General features: G+C 44.1%; 2 protein-coding genes across 6 annotated transcripts in view; one reads left to right on the forward strand and one right to left on the reverse strand.

The window, feature by feature from the left end:
• The window catches only part of DEDD (death effector domain containing), a 36,193-nt gene extending 22,521 nt beyond the window's left edge, over nt 1-13,672 (reverse strand). The window contains exons 1-2 of one of the 5 annotated variants that reach the window (XM_060253560.1): nt 13,445-13,582; nt 11,406-11,526 (exon numbers count right to left, since the gene is read on the reverse strand). The gene's annotated coding sequence lies outside the window, so the exon portion shown is untranslated. Of the gene's footprint in view, nt 1-11,405; nt 11,527-12,412 lie in introns of all 5 variants that reach the window. The other 4 variants (XM_060253556.1, XM_060253557.1, XM_060253559.1 and 1 more) reach the window with 4 other exon arrangements.
• Nucleotides 13,673-17,315: 3,643 nt separating this feature from the next.
• The window catches only part of SART1 (spliceosome associated factor 1, recruiter of U4/U6.U5 tri-snRNP), a 30,768-nt gene continuing 28,937 nt past the window's right edge, over nt 17,316-19,146 (forward strand). Inside the window, exon 1 of the mRNA XM_060253652.1 lies at nt 17,316-17,738. Within this exon, the coding sequence (XP_060109635.1) occupies nt 17,381-17,738 (358 nt within the window). The 5' untranslated portion in view covers nt 17,316-17,380. The remainder of the gene's footprint in view (nt 17,739-19,146) is intronic.

Genomic DNA, 19,146 nt, shown 5'->3' on the forward strand with positions numbered 1-19,146 from the left:
ACCAGTCTTTGCTGCTGTTTTTTGCCTTCAAGTCACAGCTGACTTATGGAGACCCCGTGGGGTTTTCAAGCAAGAAATGTCCAGAGGTTGTTTGCCATTGCCTGCCTCTGCTTTGTAAACCCACAATTCCTTGGTGGTCTCCCATCAAAATGCTAGGCCCTCCTTAAGCTTCCAAGATCTGACAAGACTGGGCTAGCCTGGGCATTATTAATCTACCAAAGAACAAAAGTATTTTTTTTTTTTTAAAAAGGCAAGTGCTTGCCAGGAGAAACAACCAGTGAAATTCTTCTGACTCCCAGAATTCCAAAGCAGTTTATATAGCAAGGGTGGCCAAACATGTGGCTCTTTCACACACATTGTGTGGTTCTTGAAGCCCCTGCTGTCCTGTTAGTCTGCTTGGAGAAGGCATGTGTCTCTTTAAATCACTTCTCCAAACCAAGCCTGCCAACGGCTTGGAGAATGCATTTAAAGCTGCTTTCTTTCCACCTCTCTCTCCAGCCATCTATTTGCCTGCCTGCCTGCCTTGCAGCTCTCAAACATCTGATGTTCATGTCTTGTGGCTCTCAAACGTGTGATGTTTATTCTGTGTGGCTGTTACGTTAAGCAACCCTTAGTTTCTTCAGTACACGTACTAGCACTGCAGTAATCCATGCAGTTCCTGAATTCGCTTCTCACACCAGCCTATAGTGTATCCTGACCTTGAAAACTAGTATACACAAGTTCTCTTCCCAAACACTGCACTTGCAACTGTAAATCACTGTAAGGCACATAACATTCTTTAATAAAGCATACTGTTTAATACAGACAACTGAACACGTATCTAGGATTAGTTTTCCCTCAGAAGTTTTCAGTGATTCCACACAAGCCCTGTGGAAGAGATGGATTTAACTACAATAGATGGTGTACTACTACTGGATAACTTTATATTCTGCCTTCTTGCCACGGCATTCAAGGTGGCTTACAATTTAATCATAACACCGACAATACATGCCACTTAAGAGCAGACAGAAAAAGGAGAAGAAAACAAGCAAATTCAGGCACTAACTCTTAAATAACAGCCAGGCAGAACAGCTCCTGCAAGGGACCTATCTGGGAAGTCACTGAGCAAATGACAGTTTGGTGCAAAGCAAGACAGGAGACTTTTCTACCTCCCTTCATGCTATGATGAAAAAGGACCCAACAGAGGCTTGTCATGTTAGATTAGGCTAAGAGCTTCGGGGCATGCCTGGACTAAGGCTTGCTCCTCTTGGAAAAGTACAAGAACACATGAAGGAAGGACTACCAGTGCACATGAACATGTGAATCTGCCTTATACTGAATCAGACCCATCCAAGTCAGTGCTGTGGCAGCAGCTCCCCAGTGTCTCAGGCAAAGGTCTTTCTTATTACCTACTGCCCATTTTTTTTAAATTGGGAGATGCTGAGGACTGGATCTGGGACCTAGCGCACACAAAGCAGATGCTCCACAACTTCAGCCATAGCCCCTCCAAGTTGGGATTGAGCCCAGAAGTGTTCTTTCCCAACCAGAACTTATGCAAAGGCTCTCCTCTCTTGTGAACAGGTCTGATTGTGCTACACTAGTCCAAATTAAAGTAATTTCCACGTCTTAGCACTGCAACATCACTCTATATGTACTGTGCTGCCCTTGTATGCAGTTCAAAAGCTTCAAGCGATACAGAACACGGTGGCAGGAACATAATAATAATAATATTTAATTTCTCTCCCGCCCTCCCCGCCGAAGCAGGCTCAGGGCGGCTCACAGCATAAAAACATTTCAACACTAAAACAATACATATAGTAGATCATACATATTTGGCCAAGCCTTGTTAATGCATTGATTATTAGTTTGATTCTAGGGTAGATAAAAGGTGCTGGTGTCAACGTTTCAGTCAGAGGTCCTCAAATCTGGAGAAACGTCTTTCTCCATCTATACTTACATGCCTAATAAGATCGGGCCAACAGGAATTATTGGGATACACCATACTTGCCAGGTAAGTTCAAAGGTGGCTCACTCCAGAGACTTTCAGTCATGGCTCATTTCCTACAGAATCTATGCCTGCAGGAGCTAAGAGAAATCTCCACAGAACATGTATCAACAGAAATATAGCGTCCAGATCAAGTGAAGCAATGGCTAGACCTCACCTAGAGTATAGTGTTCACTTTTGGGCACCACAACTTAAGAAAGATATAGACAAGCTGGAGGGCAGAGGAGGGCAGCTAAGATGGTGAGGGGTCTGGAAACCAAGTCCTGTGAGGAAAGGTTGAAGGAGCTGGTTATGTTTAGCCTGGAGAGGAGGTGGCTGAGAGGTGATATGATCACCATTTTCAAGTAGCTGAAGGGCTATCCTACAGAGGATGGTGCAGAATTGCTTTCTGTTGCCCCAGGTCAGATCAGAACCAAAAGGTTGAAATTACATCCAAAGAATTTTGGCTAAACATTAGGAATAACTTCCTGACAGAAAGAGCAGTTCCTCAGTGGAACAGGCTTCCTCAGGAGGTGGTGGCTTTCCTTCCTTGGAAGATTTTAAGCAGAGGCTAGATGGCCATCTGACAGCAATGAAGATCCTGTGAATTGGCAGATCATGAGAAGGAGGTCAGGAAAAGGGTGTGTGTGCGGGGGGAGGTATTTGTGAAGTTCCTGCATTGTGCAGGGGGTTGGACTAGATGACCCTGGAGGTCCCTTCCAATTCTACGATTCATGTATAGCTTTTCTTTTCCAGACAGGATTAGCTGAAAATCTTGTGCTGAGCTGATATGTTTTCTTATTGGAATAAGAAAATATTTTAAATTAGCTGACCTGGATGGCTCAGGCTAGTTACATTTAGTCAGATCTCAGAAGCTAAGCAGGGCTGGCCCCAGTTAGTATCCAGATGAGAGACCACCAAGGAACACCCAGAGAAAAGCAATGGTAAACCACCTCCATTAGCCCCTTGCCTTGAAAACCCTACGTGGAAACCACAACTCAGCTATGACTCGACGGCATGTTACACACACTGTCCTATTTGACTGCTTTATTAATAATCATCATTTGTATCTGCAAATTCAATGCCGCCTATAATGTATGGATGCAGCACTATATAATGGTTTTAAAAAATTGTAATATGTTTTTTAAAAACTGAAAAATGTAAATTATGGTTTTATATGTTTTATTGGTTTAACTATATGGACATGATGTTGTGAGCCACCCTGAGTCCGCTTGCGGAGAGGGCGGGATATAAGTTGAACGTAATAAATAAATAAACTGTCTTGACCTTTGGGAAAGGCAGCATATTTTTTAAATCATTTTAAAATAAGCTATGTATTCATTCTTTGGTTTTTGGCCCTCTGCAAAACCCTCCCCCTTCTTTTTGTGCATTTGTTGGTGCTGCATGTTAAAGGAACCTCATTTTCCTCTTTTGCACGTACTCTAGTTCCTGTACACTGCTGTAACAGGGAATGATACAAAATGGATCTGACGGCATCTCATAGCAAGTGACAGACCACAATTATCAGCTAGCTAACTGGGAATCTGTTTCATTGCTTATTGCACAGAAATGCCTTCCATTGTTAATTGCATGGGAATGCTCAGGGAAGTGTCCAAGGCAAAAATCCTGTTCTATCACCCCAAACCTGTGAGAAGAGCTAGGCTAAGAGGTAGTGTCCCATCTAAGGTTCCCATGTGTGCTAAGCCAGTAGTGTCAAACTCATTTGTTATGAGGGCCAGATCTGACTTAAATGAGACCTTGTTGGGCCGGGCCATGTGTGTACCTATTTAAGAGAGATAAACTTTTTAAAGGACACAGACAAACATGACTAAATTTTTTTTAAAACCCTTTAAATAAAATATGCTTAAAACATTAGCATTTGTTTGTCTTAAAAGTGCTTTCTTTGTATTTCTCCCATGGGATCCAGGGAACTGGGCAAAGGAAGCTCTGGCTCTTTACCTCCCTCTCCAGGGGACCAGGAGGGGGAGGAGCCTCAACCAATGGAGAAAACTGAGGTTTTGCTCTGTAGCTCCTGTGTGATTGAGCAAGCCTTGCAAAGTAAGTTGAGATGCAGAAGGAAGTAAGAAAAAGGGAGAAGGAGGCAGGCAAGAGCCAGTTGCTCGAGGGCCTGATTCAGCCCCCGGGCCGCATGTTTGACACCCCTGTGCTAAGCAATGATCGGAACACAGGTCACTCAAGGATTTTACCCATGACATCATACTGACTCTCCCATATCTAAAGGACTGGCCTTTAACAAGCAGGCTGAGTCACAACCTCCCAAGACAGAGACAGAGGAGAGGAGAGAATAACTGCCCCACGAGCCAGTGTGTTGGACTATTATTAGTTTTCAAAACTTGTTTCCCACCTTCCTGCTCTTGCAAGGGCTACCAAGGTTACTACCAGCTTAAAATATACATGTTTATCAAACAATTAAAGTCAAACATACATAATGAAAGCAATTTTTAAAAGAGTTTAAAAAACAGAATCAAAACATGTGTAAAACAGTTAAAATATGTACAAAGTGTAAAAACACTGGTTAAGAAGAGGGATGATAGAGGGAATGACAAATGAAACAAAATGAAGTCCCCTAGTAAAAGATGGCAACAGAAAGGGACAGACAAAATTCCCAAGGGAGAGAGATGAGGCTCTGGATGACCCAGGTGAAAATCTCCATGGTACTAGGAAGCTTGCCAGGTGAGCTTTGGGCCAGTCGCACACTGAGACTAACTCCGCCTCACAGGCTCAGTGTGATAATAAAATGGAAGAACCATGGCTTTTTGGGTAGCCAGAACTCCTTTGCATATTAGGCCACACACCCAATCCTTCAAGATCTTACAGGGCTCTTATTTCAGGGCCTACTGTAAGCTCCAGGAGGACTGGCTACGTCAGGGGGTGTGCCCTAATATGCAAAGGAGTTCCTGCTACAAAAAAAGCCCTGCAAAGGACTATATATACCACCTGAGTGTTTGGGAAGAAGAATGGGATTAAAATGTACTAGAAAGAACCACACTACAAACACAGGCCAGTTTTACACAAAACTGTTATGGCACCCCCTCTTGCCAATCTTAGGAAACACAGTTTTGCGCAGATGCTGATTATAATGTTAAGAGGCCTCTCCAGTCTGAACCACAATCGCCACGATTCCCAAGGAAGGAAGGAAGGAATGTTCCATTCATATGCTGCAATGTAGATAAAGCCCTGGGAAAGGCAAAGATAGCCCACTGGATGAGATCATGGTTCATGCAGTGCAGCATCCTGTTTCCCATAGTAGCCCCTCCTCCCAGGGCAAGGGAGGCAACAGCCCTTCCCAAATTATTCACCCCGCTTTCAGGGGTTCGCTACCTTCAAACCCTAGAGGGTTCTCAATGTGCATCAATAGGTATCTTCTCCCCCCAGAATCCATTAAGTCTCTCTTTAAAACCAGCAGCCTATTTCCCCATCCTGTGGCAGGGCATTCCTTAAGTTAATTATGCACAGTGTACAGAAATACTTTATTTTTCTGTCTTGAATTTAGTGGTAGGACACAGAGGGAAAGGAAAGAAAGACAGAGGGGCATATGCACACACACCCTCAAGTCAGAAGTAGATCTCATACTCTGTTTTTGGAGCCTGAAAAGTCTGAACTAAAAAAAATAAAAAGTATTATTATTATTATAACTCTGCTTATCTAAAGAATCTTTCTCAGACTTACTCTAGTATTTCAAAAAACCACCAATAATGATGGGCACCAATCAAGGAGCCAGCTTAAGTGGGAAGATTCATGGTCTTGTTTTGAATGAAGAGATTTTCAATGCCTCACCTAGCCATGGGTGGTTCTTGCACGTGCCTGACCTCAGACAGCTTTTTACAGTGGAGGGGCTGCGTCACTGCTGGAGATATTTATAGCTGGCAGGAACTCCTGAGAGGGAGCCGACAGCAGCTCTGCTCAACTGAGTTTCAGGTCATACACGGTTCAGTGTTAATCCCTTAATGTAAAAGGGCTGGGAGAGGCTCATTAGCCATCACTCCTTTTTCATAGAAGAGCCATCACCCATCGCTAACGAGAGAAGCAACTAACACACTGTTTCTCATAAAGGGGCAAAACTGGGTTATGCAAACCTGATTAGAAGTTAGGGTTTGCCTGACCTGAGGCAATGCCCTAGAACAGGGGTGGCCAAACTGCAGCTCGGAAGCCACATATGGCTCTTTCACAAATATCGTATGGTTCTTAAAGCCCCCACCAACCCATCAGCTGGCTTGGAGAATGCATTTACAGTTAAAGTTGCTTTCCTTCCACCTCTCTCCCCCTCCTTTCCCCATCTATTTTCCTCCCTCCCTTCCATCTCTCAAACATCTGATTTATTCTATCTGGCTCTTACATTAAGCAAGTTTCCCTGCTTTAGAAGGAAAATCTATGTGACATTTACTAATATAAGCACAATCCATTGAGAAGGTCTCCTTGTGCACATTTCATTGAAAAGGAATAGGAAATTACACAAGAACATGCATTCTTGAGCAGCTTCTATTCCTTCTAGCGGAGCATCAGGCACAGCACACTTTTCCAGTATGAGTCTACTTTCCATATGCTCAGCACCTGGCTAGCTTCTTATCTTTAGGTCAGTGCCTGGGAGGCTGGAGTGAAATATCCTTGCCACAAAGTTACCAGCCGCAAAGGACTCCTGCCAAAGGAGGACTCCTTGCCACAAAGTTACCAGCCACCTTGACCAGACCAAGTATGGACAGGTACCCTCCTGCTGTGTCCCCTACTGAGGTCGTCTACCACTGCAAATGAGCAAACACTTCACCTCTCTCCCCCTGCACATGCAGCAGACAGAAGAGGACTCGTGACAACTGTACACAACAACCGGTTGATAAGCCGAGCCAATATTTGCAGACCCCAGAAATTGCCAAAAGTCTGTGTGTCCCAATTCTAGATTTATATAGCTACTGGTGTGAACCAGAACCTTCATTCTGCTCACACATACATAACAAAACGGTTGAGTAGGAAACCTAACTACTCGAGGCAATCTGACTGCATTGCAAAACTGTCCATCGGCCATGCAACTCCAGACTGTGTCTCCTGGGGGCGACTCCGTCCTTTGCTCCTAAACTCATCTCTGAACCCTGCCCTACTTCACTTTCAGTCCTGCTTCCTGATTCCAATCGTGATCCCAGATTATCCTCATTACCTGCCACAAGTTAACTGCCTCCAACCCTGCAAGGCTACTGACCTTACTCACCCCTTTTCCTTAGCTCAGTTATTGCCTGTCGGGTAATGCCGCCTAATGGCTCCCCTCACAAAACCTCCAATTTGCGAAAAGAAAATTTACAGCTTGTGACTGAAACCTACACAAGAAGAAAACAAGGTCCACCAAAGAAGTCAGACTATCTTTTTTTTAAACTAGACCTCCCCCCACTCCTTATCACTGCCCATATTACAAAGCAGCAAACTTGGCAGTGCCATCAATTCTACCCTTGATAGGGAGCTGAAGGCAGCCTCTGCCCTGGTTCTCTTTATATACCCGTATGAGGCATCTCAAGCATGAAATGACCCTTCACCCTTTGCAATATTTATTTTATTGATTTAAACGCCTATCAGCTACCTTTCTTCCTTATGCACCTCAAGGCACCTTACAACATAAGATAAAATACATTCAATACATTAACATAAAAACCAACACTTAAGATCACCAGGACTACCAGCAAACATGATCAAATACAGTCCTCAACAAAACCATCCTCAACTGCCTCCCACAGAGCCAAAGTGAGGGGGTCAGGTGCACCTCCTTCGGCAGGTGGCTCCATAATCATGGGGCTGTCACTGAAAAGGCCCTCTCACATGTACCCACCAAAAAAGCTTCTTCAATATATGGGGCAGTCAGTCTCTTGTGATCTTAATTCCTAGGCGTGAATGTATGGAAAAAGACAGTCCTTCAGATACCCCAGTCCCAAGCTATGTAGAGATTTAAAGGGCAAAACCATCATAAATTGGGCTCAGGAGTGGATTGGTAGTCAGTGTAATTGGTATAATAACGGGATCATGTGCTCCCAACTACTAGCCCTGATCGTCATTCCAGCTGCAGCATTCTGCACTAGTTGCAGCCTCTGAACACTCTACAAGGATAGCCCCACATAGAGTGCATTGCAATAGTCCAAGCTAGACATAACTATGGCATGATCGCTGACTTGAACCATGAACGGACATGCCAGTGCTTTCCAACTATTGCTATTTTATTCAGAGTTCCACACACAGAACTGCCACATGCAGCAACTCAAGAATTATGTGACAAACCACAGAACATTTGGAGGAAAGACATAAGGGTAAGAAACTGAAGACCCAAGTGTAGGAAAGAAGACATTCTTAAAGTCCAAACCGTAAGACAGTCAAGAATAGAGACCTTTCATTTCCTGAGCAAATGAGAAAGGGGCAAGCTGTAAACTGTAGATATATGTGGGGCTAAACATCAGAGAAAAAAAACCTTAACGAGAAAAATACATGCAATGCATGGAGGGGAGAGAGGAACCACAACTCAGCATGAACAAAGATGCACACTTATTCCCCAGAATCTCTGCAAAGCAACTTCCAGACAGAGCAGGCAACGGAGACGGGTCAAAGGTCTGACGCAGTTATAAGGTAGCTACGCAGGAATTCTGAAATTCTGGGACAGGTTACAGCTCAGTGGCAGAGCACTTGGAGAAGGTCCCAGGCGCAGTCACCAATTAAAGGAATCTCAGATAGCCCAGCTGTTCTCAGAGGAAAAGCCACAGTCTAGCCAAACCAGGCTGAGCCAATAAAATGTTTCCTTATCAGGCAGATTCACACAGCACAAGCCAACTTGATCAATTTGGAGATCTCCTTCCCTGGCAATTTTCAGAACTATTCAAGGGCCCAAATCAAGTCACAAATATACACATAGAACTGTCTTATACTGAATCGGCCCATCAAGGCCAGTACTGCCTACTCAGACGGGCAGAGGCTCTCCGGGACCTTAGGCAGAGGTATTTCACATCAACTAGTACCCAATTAAGCCTGGGACTTTCTGCATGTCAAACATATGTTCTGACACTGAGCTACGCTCCCTCCCCAAGTCAAAAAATAAAAGATGCCTATGAGCATGCAAAAAGTGCAATTCCCCTCTTCCCTGAGAAAGCCAGTCAGCCTGCAGAGGAAAGTTTCTCCCAGATGTGTTCAAGCCCAGCATTTCATGTTGCAGAAATTATGTGCTATATAAATGCAAGTCCCAGACTTTGAGAACAGAACCACACACTCTTACAGGCACATTGTTTCAGTGGTGCTATGCAACTGCTCATCCAGCTTTGCATGGGGCAGCTGGTTGCTATCCACCTCACAGCCTAGATGAGAAGTGCACCACTCAGTTGTGATTCCAGCTAATCCATCACACACAGTCTCTATCTTTCTGCTTCATGGCTTTAAATTCTACACAGGAACGCAAGGGGAGAGCATCCTCTTCTGCTTTGTTTTATTTATTTCGAAATGTATAGCCTGTTTTGCCGCCCACACAGTGGCCGGCAAAGTGGCTAGCAATTTAAAAGACGCATGATAAAAATCACATTTTAAAACCATTAGAATCAATTCCCCTCCAACGCACATCTTTAGCACAATTAAAGTCAAAGATAAAAACACAACACACACACACCCCAACAAAACACTGGACAGGAAGCAGGGATCACTGAGGGAATGCCGGATGAAACAAACAAAAATTCTTCGCCCACTGGCAGAAGATGGCAACAAGGCAGATGAATCTCCCTGGGGAGAGTTCCACAGCTTTGGTGCCATGAGAGAGAGAGAGTCCTCTCCCAGGTAGCCACCCACCTAATCTCAGAAGGCAGGAGCACCCAAAGCAGGGCCTCTGAAGATGATGATAGTGATCAAGCAGGTTCAGAAGGGAGAATGCGGTCCTTCATGAATGCTGGTCCAAAAACCTACAGAACTTTGAAGGTTAAGACCGGCACCTGGAATTGTGCCAGGAAACCAACTGGGAGCCAGTGTAGATGGGCCAAGACTGGAGTGCTATGGTCCCTATGACCCATTCCAGTCAACATCCTGGTTGCAGCATTCTGTACCAACTGAAGTTTCCGAACACTTCTCAGGAGCAGCACCACGGAGAGTGCACTGCAGTAATCTAATCTGGGCATTATCAGGGTATGCACCACAGTGGTGAGAAAGGCTGGCTAACCAATCAAAGCTGGTAAAAGGTACTCCTGACCATCTGCTTATCCAACAGTACGCTTGGGTTTGAGTGCACTCCCAGCTGTTCCTTCAAGGGAAGTGTGTCTCCATCCAGAACAGGTGGTACCTTAAACTCCAGGTCAGCCTTCTGTCCACTAGTAGCACTTCTGTGACATCAGGATTAAGTTTCATCTTATTGTCCTTATCCACTCCAAAACTGCTTCCAGACCCCAGTTCAGGATTTCTACAGCCTCACTGGGATCAGCTAGAAGTGTGAAATCCATAGCTGACCATTGGAACAAAGACTTCAGAGCCTGATCAATTAGATCAAATGGTGGTTGCATCCATCCCCCCCTTCAACTCTCCCGTGCACAGGCTATCCTGCTGAGGTGAGAATTCTGACTCTGAGGAAAAAGGTACACTTTAAAAACCTGCAGATATGCATCCCAAGAACACACACTGGGGTTTCATTAGCTCAAATCTCATTGCAGTTAAGGGGCCCGGGGCCATCTCTGCCTCAGTCACTCCAGCTGCAATATGGGGAGAACAATGCTCACCTGCCTTAAGTACTGCAAAGATTTTCAAGGCAATTCAAACCTGAACCCCTGTGATATACCATTTATACCTGCTGCAGCCACACTAGCAACACATGAAGACCAGCCATGATGCCCAATAGCTAATCTGCAAATCAGCTATGGCCTCTTACAATCTTTCTGGCTGAGTTCACCAGAGCCCTTGGTGAGGACTCATCTCAGCGATACAGTTTTGGCACACAAGCCAAAGCCCACCGGACTCAACAGGCTTAACAGTCACTTGTACAGCTTCAAATTCCATTTCAAAAACCAGCTGTATACATGCCATATGAACCTGTGAGACTCACACAAGAAGTCTCAAAAAACAAAGCGGATCATGGTGGTAAGTTGTACTCCAATCTTGTGTGTTCATCACAATCCTCACAAGCATCAAAAAGCAAACTCCAAGTTCCATTTCACTGAATAAAATCTCCTATTCCTATTATGCGGGTTTCAGGAAGGAAGTTCTTTCCAGCCACTGATTCCTTGAGAGCCCCAGGAATTCAGTCATGCTCCATTCCAAAAGGGCGGGCTGGCCACCAGGAAGGCAGCCAGCCGCAGTCTCACTCCCTTTATACTAATGAGCAAGGTAGGAGGGTTTGGATCACCAAGCATATTATGGCAAAGTAGCAGCATGCAAAACAAACAAAAAATGATAACAGTCGTGGACAAACCAATGCAAAAATCATGGTAAAACCAACCTTAAATCCTCTTGTACTTCCGAGCCTCCCTGTTTGCCACGCTTAGATCCAGTCTCGCACAGGCAGCAGCACCCGGAGGGCCAAATGTGAACGTGCAAAATCTCTAGCCCACTTCACTTTACTTTTTAGAATTTAGGGGGGAAAGCAAAAAGAGAATCTTTGCAAATGTGCTCAGAGGCCAATATGACTTTTCTTCTAAAGCAAAACTTTCAATGCATGATCCTAGAACAGCCCATTCCCCCAAACAGCCATCCATTCCTTCTCCCTTCTTTTGTTTTTAAAAAAGAAACTGCACAAAGAATGGCTGTAAAAAGTCAAAAACTACCCAGAATAAATTCAAGGAAAGGTACTCTGTTTTTAAATCTCCTCTCTTTTTTCTTATCATCAGCAAGTGCACCATCATTAATACCCAAATATGGGCAACACCCTCCCCTGAGCTTGCTTAATATTTCAATGATTTGAGATGAAAACCCATAAAAATCCAGTGAGAAGATAATCATAAATCCTTGAACTGCAAACTCGTTAAACTTCCCTTTCACCTGGGATCTCTCCCCACCCCACCCCATATTTGCAATGAATGGTTTTTAGGGCTCTCTTTCTCTCCCAACAACTTTTTACAACGTTTTTAAAATCCATGGGATTGGTGAACACAGAATCACCTTTCCAGCACCCTCCAAAAGCAAAAGAGATATTCAACTTTCAGCAATCTGATTTATTTCAAAGCAAATCAGCCTGAGCCCTTCTACTGAGATTACAGTTAAACACCTTTTGCAAATCTTTAATGCATAAAAAAAAATCCAACCCAACAGAAATACACCCCTCCACTGTATACGGCTAACCTACAAAAAGAAGAGATTATCAGAGATAAAGATGCTTAGCATACTCATATGGAGTGGGGATGTTTGAACTAAAAGCCTGGCAGGCATTCTCTCTACTGGTTTCAATCAATATATGTACAAAAAAACCCAACAGTTCTTATTCTCACATCTATCCTTTATCATACATACCCTCCTATTTTCTTCATTTTCTCATTCAGTCACAAGGGAAACTTAGGCTGCAGTCCTATGTACACTTACCAGGGTGTAAGTTCCACTGAAAACAGTGGGACTCACTTCCAAGTAAACATGCTTACAACTGGGATGTTAGCTTTGTTTATTTGAAACACTGAGAGGAATATGCAGATTTTAGAATGCGGCATTTTAGAAGCTTGTAATTATAAATTTGCCCTTGCAATGCCTCCTCCTCTCCTGCTACCTTACTCTCCCCTTCCTTTGCCCTACCTCCTGCTTAATAAGAAAAAAAAATCAAGACCAACAAGATTAATTATCACAAGCGTGGGGAAAACCACACAAACACAGTGCTGGGTTTCCTAGGGCTTGGCCCAGATTCCACAATCCCCTCCCTGCCTGCACTCCTTACAAGCCCTTCTACCCTAATGTTTCCCCCAAGAAGGGTCCAGGGTGAACAACACCCACCCACCCTAATAGCCCTTGTTCTTTTCCTAAACTGTCCAGACCCTTATGTTTGCTAGTCCCCACCCACTCCACGAAGCAGACAGGAAAGACAGGGGATAACTTTTAAAGAGAGAACAGTCTTTCCTCTCCCCCACCAATTATATCTCCCCAGGGGAGACTCCCCTTTTGTTAACCTCACTGCCTTGGGTGGTGGGCAAGCTGGAGGGAGAAGGGACAGCAATTATAAAGAAGGGGGGGTGGCTTTCCCCTCTCCTAGTAATAATGAATTCTACCTCCAGCGCCCCTCAGTTTCCTCAACCAAGCTTAAGGGAAGATGGTTAACTTTTTCGGGGGAGGGTATTCTGCCTTCCCTTTCCCCCACCAGTTCAGATTCCGTGCCCCCACCACCTTCTTCAGGTAGGCGAGGAGAGGGTGGCCTGGTCAACCCGGGGGTGGGTGGGCTCCTCCTTCTCCTTTCTGCCCCCCTTTCCTTCCACACATCCTCCCCAAGACAGACCTCAAGCCCCCCTCCCCACCTTCCCCCTCCTGCTCAGTTCCGGTCTTTGCCGTCTAGGCCTCTCTCACTCTCTCCTGAGGGCCATCAGGGCAGCCATATTGGAGCCATCAGCTTCTCTCCCCCCCGGTTCTGGCCGAGCTTCGGCCGGGGCTAGAGCGAGAGGAACATCCGGGCAACCGGCAACTCCCTCTTACCGAGGCAGGGCTGCCTACATCCGGGCATCCGCCGACCCAGCGACCTACTTCCTTAACTTCCTCTCATTTTTTTATCCCTTCCGGCTAAGTTGAAGCTGCCGCTGTCGCCATTTTTGAGGTTGGAACAAACACAAAGCAATGCACGTCCACGAGGCCATATTTGTTGAGGGGAAGCCTAGCTGACTTCACTGCTATTGGAGATAATGGCATTTAAGAGCCATCTTGTTTTAGAAATGGCGGAGGCGAGGAAGGGCAACATATATCAAGACTGCGGGTGTGCCTTGAGTTGAAAGGTGAAACCTCTCCCATTTCCTTTTCCATTACCCCACCCCTTTTGAATTTTTTTCAGTGCCTCAGCTCTGAGCTGTTGTACTGCGATCAAAATGTTTCTGAGCATATGTAAAGTGCCGATAAAATACTTGAACGCTGGCAATTTTTCTATTTTGCCAGTTAATATTTGGCATGATGCTTTCAAGTGGTCAAAGATCACACAATACTTTGCTGTAAAATGAGCCCCAAATGAAAATACAGACATGTGTGCTTTGTAATAATCTTATTTATGAAGGCTCACTTACACATAGCTGAACAGTGTACTTTATATTGTTTTAATTTACTCCCCCAACAACCGGGCATATATACTGATTTTAAAAACAAGAGTGATCATTCTTTAAGTCACTCAGCTATTTGGAAAATATTTATTTATCTGCAATGTATGACATTACATGCTGTACTGCATAGTATGTTAATGTGCATACACACACATTCATAAAAATTTTCCAGAGACAAAATGCATTCAGCTGCTAGCCACTCAGAGTTTTCACTTTTAGAGAATATAACCTGATGAACTATAATAATTCACAGCATCAAGATTTGAGATATCACCTTCACCAACATGACTGAGGTAAGGCCTCGGATTCAGCAGGAGCTTACAGGAGCACAGCTCCTAAACCTTTCTGACAGTTCCACCTCTTCCTTCTCACCTTGTCTATTGAATAGTAGGTGCAGCTGCATAACAATCCCTGGATGAGCTCTGCCACCTTTTTTTCTACAAAACGACCCCACTTGCTTGTACAATAGCAAGCGTGGTATTTTTGTTTATTAACAAAATGTATATACCACTTTTTGGCCCTCACAAGAGCTACCAAAGTGGCTAACCATTTAGAACATGGTAAAATCACATTTTAAAGCCATTAAAATGAACCTCCACCCAACACAGATCATTAAACCTAATTAAAAAGAGAGTTTAGATACATAATTCATAGGTTGTCAATCCATGACTAGGAAAACCAGAGTTCAACCCCCACTCTACCATTACTTTTATTGGGTGACCCCAGGCCACTCACTTGCCTTTCAGCTGAGCCTACCTTACAAGGTTGCTGTGAATATAATAGAGGGAACCATGTATGTTTATCCAGAGATGCTAGAGGAAAGGTGGAATAAAAATTGAATAAACTTCCAAAGATCCAAAAGATAGACAACGATTTACCAGGAAGAGGGCCCAGAAAATACATTGTCCTTGACATATAGGGACAATGTATAAAGAAATACATAGTGATTATACTAACTGGAGTAGGAAACCCATGTGTACTGCCCTGAACTTCTTAGAGGAATTGTGGGATAAAAGCATACCAGATAAAGCTGTATTATCCCTCATTTGGAAAGCACACATGGTTGCACTTTATTCCCTCATTCAATTTTTCCTTCAACAGCCAGAACTAGAAAGTCTTTTAAACAGAAAATGTGACTTGTGGTGGACTTGTGAAAGAGCGAAAATGTTTTGGCAGATGATTCAACAAGAGATATCTAAGATCCTGGGATATGAATTTAACAAAGAAGCAGAGATCTTTCTGCTGGGATTACAAATGGAAAAATTTCCTAAAGAAGATAGAACTTTAATCTGGTACTTGCTCTCAGCTGCTAGGACATTGTATGCGCAGTTGTGGAAGCAAGAAAAAATACCAGAAAAATGGGATTGGATTATAAAAGTTATGTCATAGAGTGAAATGGACAAATTAACAAGAAAACTAAGAAACTGTGATTTAGAACTCTTTAATCGGGAGTGGAAGAAATTTAGAAGATATGTAGAGAAAGAGTGGAAGATAAAAGGACATTGGACAATTTTTGATGATTAAGATTTTTAAGTTTTTTAAGATAAGAATATAACTTTTGAAGGGGGAATATTTCTTTTTATTATTCTTTATTTTTTCTTGATAGTTAAGGGTACCTTTAATATCTGTTTTTTCAAAAAAAAAATAACACTGGCGGGGGTCAAGTAATGGGGGGAAGGGTGGAAGGAAAGTAAGATGTGGGGTAGAATGATGACTTTTTTTTTATCCTAAACTTTTTATAAGTTGTAGATTTAGTTCTACTACCATATGTTACTAATAAAAATTGTTTATACAGAGATAAACAGAAAATGTGACTGTGTGCAGGACTTCTAAAATTCAAAAACTGATTGTGTTCACGTCAGAACTATATCGTTGAAAATGTAACCTCAAATCCCGCTAACACCCATAACAATGCATGTGCATTCAGGTGGGTAGCTGTGCTGTTTTGAAGCAGTAGAACAAAGTTTTCATTCAATTGCATCTTTAAAATGCGTTGCTGGACTCCAGGTGAAAGCTGGGGATCCCCCACTACAACTGATCACCAGGCAACAGAGATCAGTTCACCTGGAAAAAATGAATGCTTTGCAGAATGGCCTCTATGGTATTATACCCTGGCTGAGGGCTCTCCCCTCCGCAAGCCCCACCCTCTTCAGGCTCCATCTCTGATATCTCCAGGTATTTCCCAACCTGGAGCTGGCAACCCTATGGCCTGCTTTTTTGCAGCTGCTGAGGTGCGTTTTGAAGTGTTGATAACATATTGCAGGATTATTAATGTTTTCTAGTGCATATTTAGCCAAAAGATCTATCGCTCTTGCCATCCTTAAATGATGCACAGGACACTGTAGAACAAAGCAATACAGCAGTCAGGGCAGAGAAGAACCTTGAGACAAAACAATCAGTTGCCTACTGAGAAATAAGACAACGAAGGGAAAGGTGGAGGGGAGGATGGAAAATATAAAACAAAAATTGCTTAGTAAAGCAAAGAAAAATAGGTTTTTATTTATTTATTTATTTAATTGGGTAGATTTATATTTTGCCCTTTCCCATAACAGGCTCAGGGCGGATTACATACATAATAAAAACAGTTTAAATCCAACAATTAAATAATAATATACAATCAAAAATAATAAAATAAAACAATAAAATAAAAACAACAGCAAAATAAAAAACAACAAAATATAACATATTTATTTTAAAAATAAATATACCAATAAACTCTTCTCTTTTTTCCTACGTTCTCTAATGTAAGTGGAACTTCGTCTAGGGAATTGCTGTAAGAAAGCAATATTAGACAGGCTGATAAATCACCATTTTCTGTGTTTCTCACTCAGGCTTTTTAATAGATACAATTAGAAAATAGGCTAAAAGTGTTTCTCTTCCACTCCACCCCACCCCCCGCCCCTAATGTAAATGACTTAAACACAAATTAAAATCCCTACACTTTTCCTTTCTACCTTTTTCAATGGTTTCAGACTACTTTATTCAACGACAAAATTAAAGTATTATCTTTCCCTGCTGATTTTTCGAAGGCGGAACTCACTTGCTCCTTCCCAACAACTGAGGGGGACGTCTTTTGCCCCTGGACCGGACGTGCTGCGTTAGACTCGGAAGTGAAGCCGCGGTAACTAGGAAGTGCCACTTATTCGCTCCGAGATTTGTACAGTCGCCATTTTCCTGGCGTCTCTTGCTCGGGTTGGCCGCTATGGGTTCCTCCAAGCGGCACCGGGAGCGGGGTGAAGCCTCTGAAGAGCCGCCCGCAGCTCCTTCCCAGCCCCCTTCCTCTGGTGGGGGTAGCGCCGCCACCACGTCGTCCTCCTCCCGGCACCGCGAGCACAAGAAGCACAAGCACCGGAGTAGCGGCGAGAGTGGGAGAGAGCGGCGAAGTAAGCGGAGTCGCAGCCGCGGCGAACGGAGCAGCCGCCGGAGCGCTGCGGATGAGTCGTCCAATCGGGGGAGTCGCGGGGGCGCCAGCAGCAGCGCTGCCGCTGAAGGAGTGCCCGAAGCAGGGAGGCGAGTTAAGAGGGAGAAGCGCGACGAATATGAAGCTAACCAGAACTCAGGTGAGGGGAGAAAGAAAGGAAAACGGAGAAGGGGCACCCCAGAAACTATGTGTTTAGCCCCGGTGCAAGGATCGGCAGTCGGTTAAAAAGAGCAAGAGTCCAATAGTACCTTAAAGACTAACAAAATTTATGAGTTTTCATAAGTCATTGCTCACTTCTTTAGAATAAATGAAGTAAGAACTGTCTCATGAAAGCTCATAAACCGCCGCAAGTTTGGTGCAGTGGTTAAGTGTGCGGACTCTTATCTGGGAGAAGCGGGTTTGATTTCCCACTCCTCCACTTAAAGCTGCTGGAATGGCCTTGGGTTAGCCATAGCTTTCGTAGGAGTTGTCCTTGAAAGGGCAGCTGCTGTGAGAGCCCTCTCAGCCCCACCCACCTCAGAGGATGTCTGTTGTGGGGGGAGAAGATATAGAAAATTGTAAGCTGCTTTGAGTCTCTGATTCAGAGAGAAGGGCGGGGTATGAACCTGCAGTCTTCTCTCAGGTGCTACTGGACTCATGCTATTTTCTTCTACTGCAGAAAGACTAACATGCAGGGGCATAACCAGGATTTGTTAGGTTGAGGGGCTTTTTAAAAATTTGGAGGGCACTGGAATTTTTTTAAAAGCCTCCCCCCTCACAAAATATGGCTAGACCCCTGAGAGGCCAGTCGAGCAGGACGAGAGAGAGAAGCAGGGCCAGCAGGCTCTTTGTCTGTGCTTCTTGCAGCCAGCCAGCTGCCAGAAGCAGTGAAAATCGCTGTCTCTCTCTCGCGTGTTCTGCTTGGCTGAAAGGAAGGGAGAGAGAGGCAGGACTGGCAGGGACCTTGATGGCAAGTTGAGTCGGGGGAGGGGGGGTCAAGGGGAAGTCAGGGCTGGTACCCTTGAGCCCTCCCCATGTAGATATGGACTTGCAGCAGGGTTACCCATCTTGTAGCAGGCTTGCTACCCATCTTGGTACTTAGTGTGTGTCTGAGCGTGTCCAGAATACAGAATGTCAAGTGCCGATATTTCTCAATAACGAAGTCCTTTGTTTTAAATCAAAAGTAGGTTTATTGTTAGAAACTCAGGAGCTTTTACCAAGGACACAAGCCTTGGGAGTAATGGAATACAAACAGTTACACAGTTGCTATATAGGATATCATCAAAGGTTACACTACAGAGGCATACTTGAGTCATGGGTTCAAAGGTTACCAAGCAACTATCTATTTTATTACTAAGGAATTTTAGGCTATTGGAAACATCAAACCTTCTCACACTTCTTTGGGGAGAGATAAGGATTGTCTGTGTGAAACCGTGGGAGTGGCGACTTGAAGGTAATAGCGGCCAGTCTGTAACATAAACATCCCAGGGCCAGATGGTTTTACTACTGGCCCTCTGGCTGTAAATAAGGGGGGGGGGGATGGAGAGCTGATGACCTGCTCTCTACCT

Source organism: Heteronotia binoei, chromosome 1 (assembly GCF_032191835.1).
Source record: "Heteronotia binoei isolate CCM8104 ecotype False Entrance Well chromosome 1, APGP_CSIRO_Hbin_v1, whole genome shotgun sequence".
Lineage (NCBI taxonomy): Eukaryota > Metazoa > Chordata > Lepidosauria > Squamata > Gekkonidae > Heteronotia > Heteronotia binoei.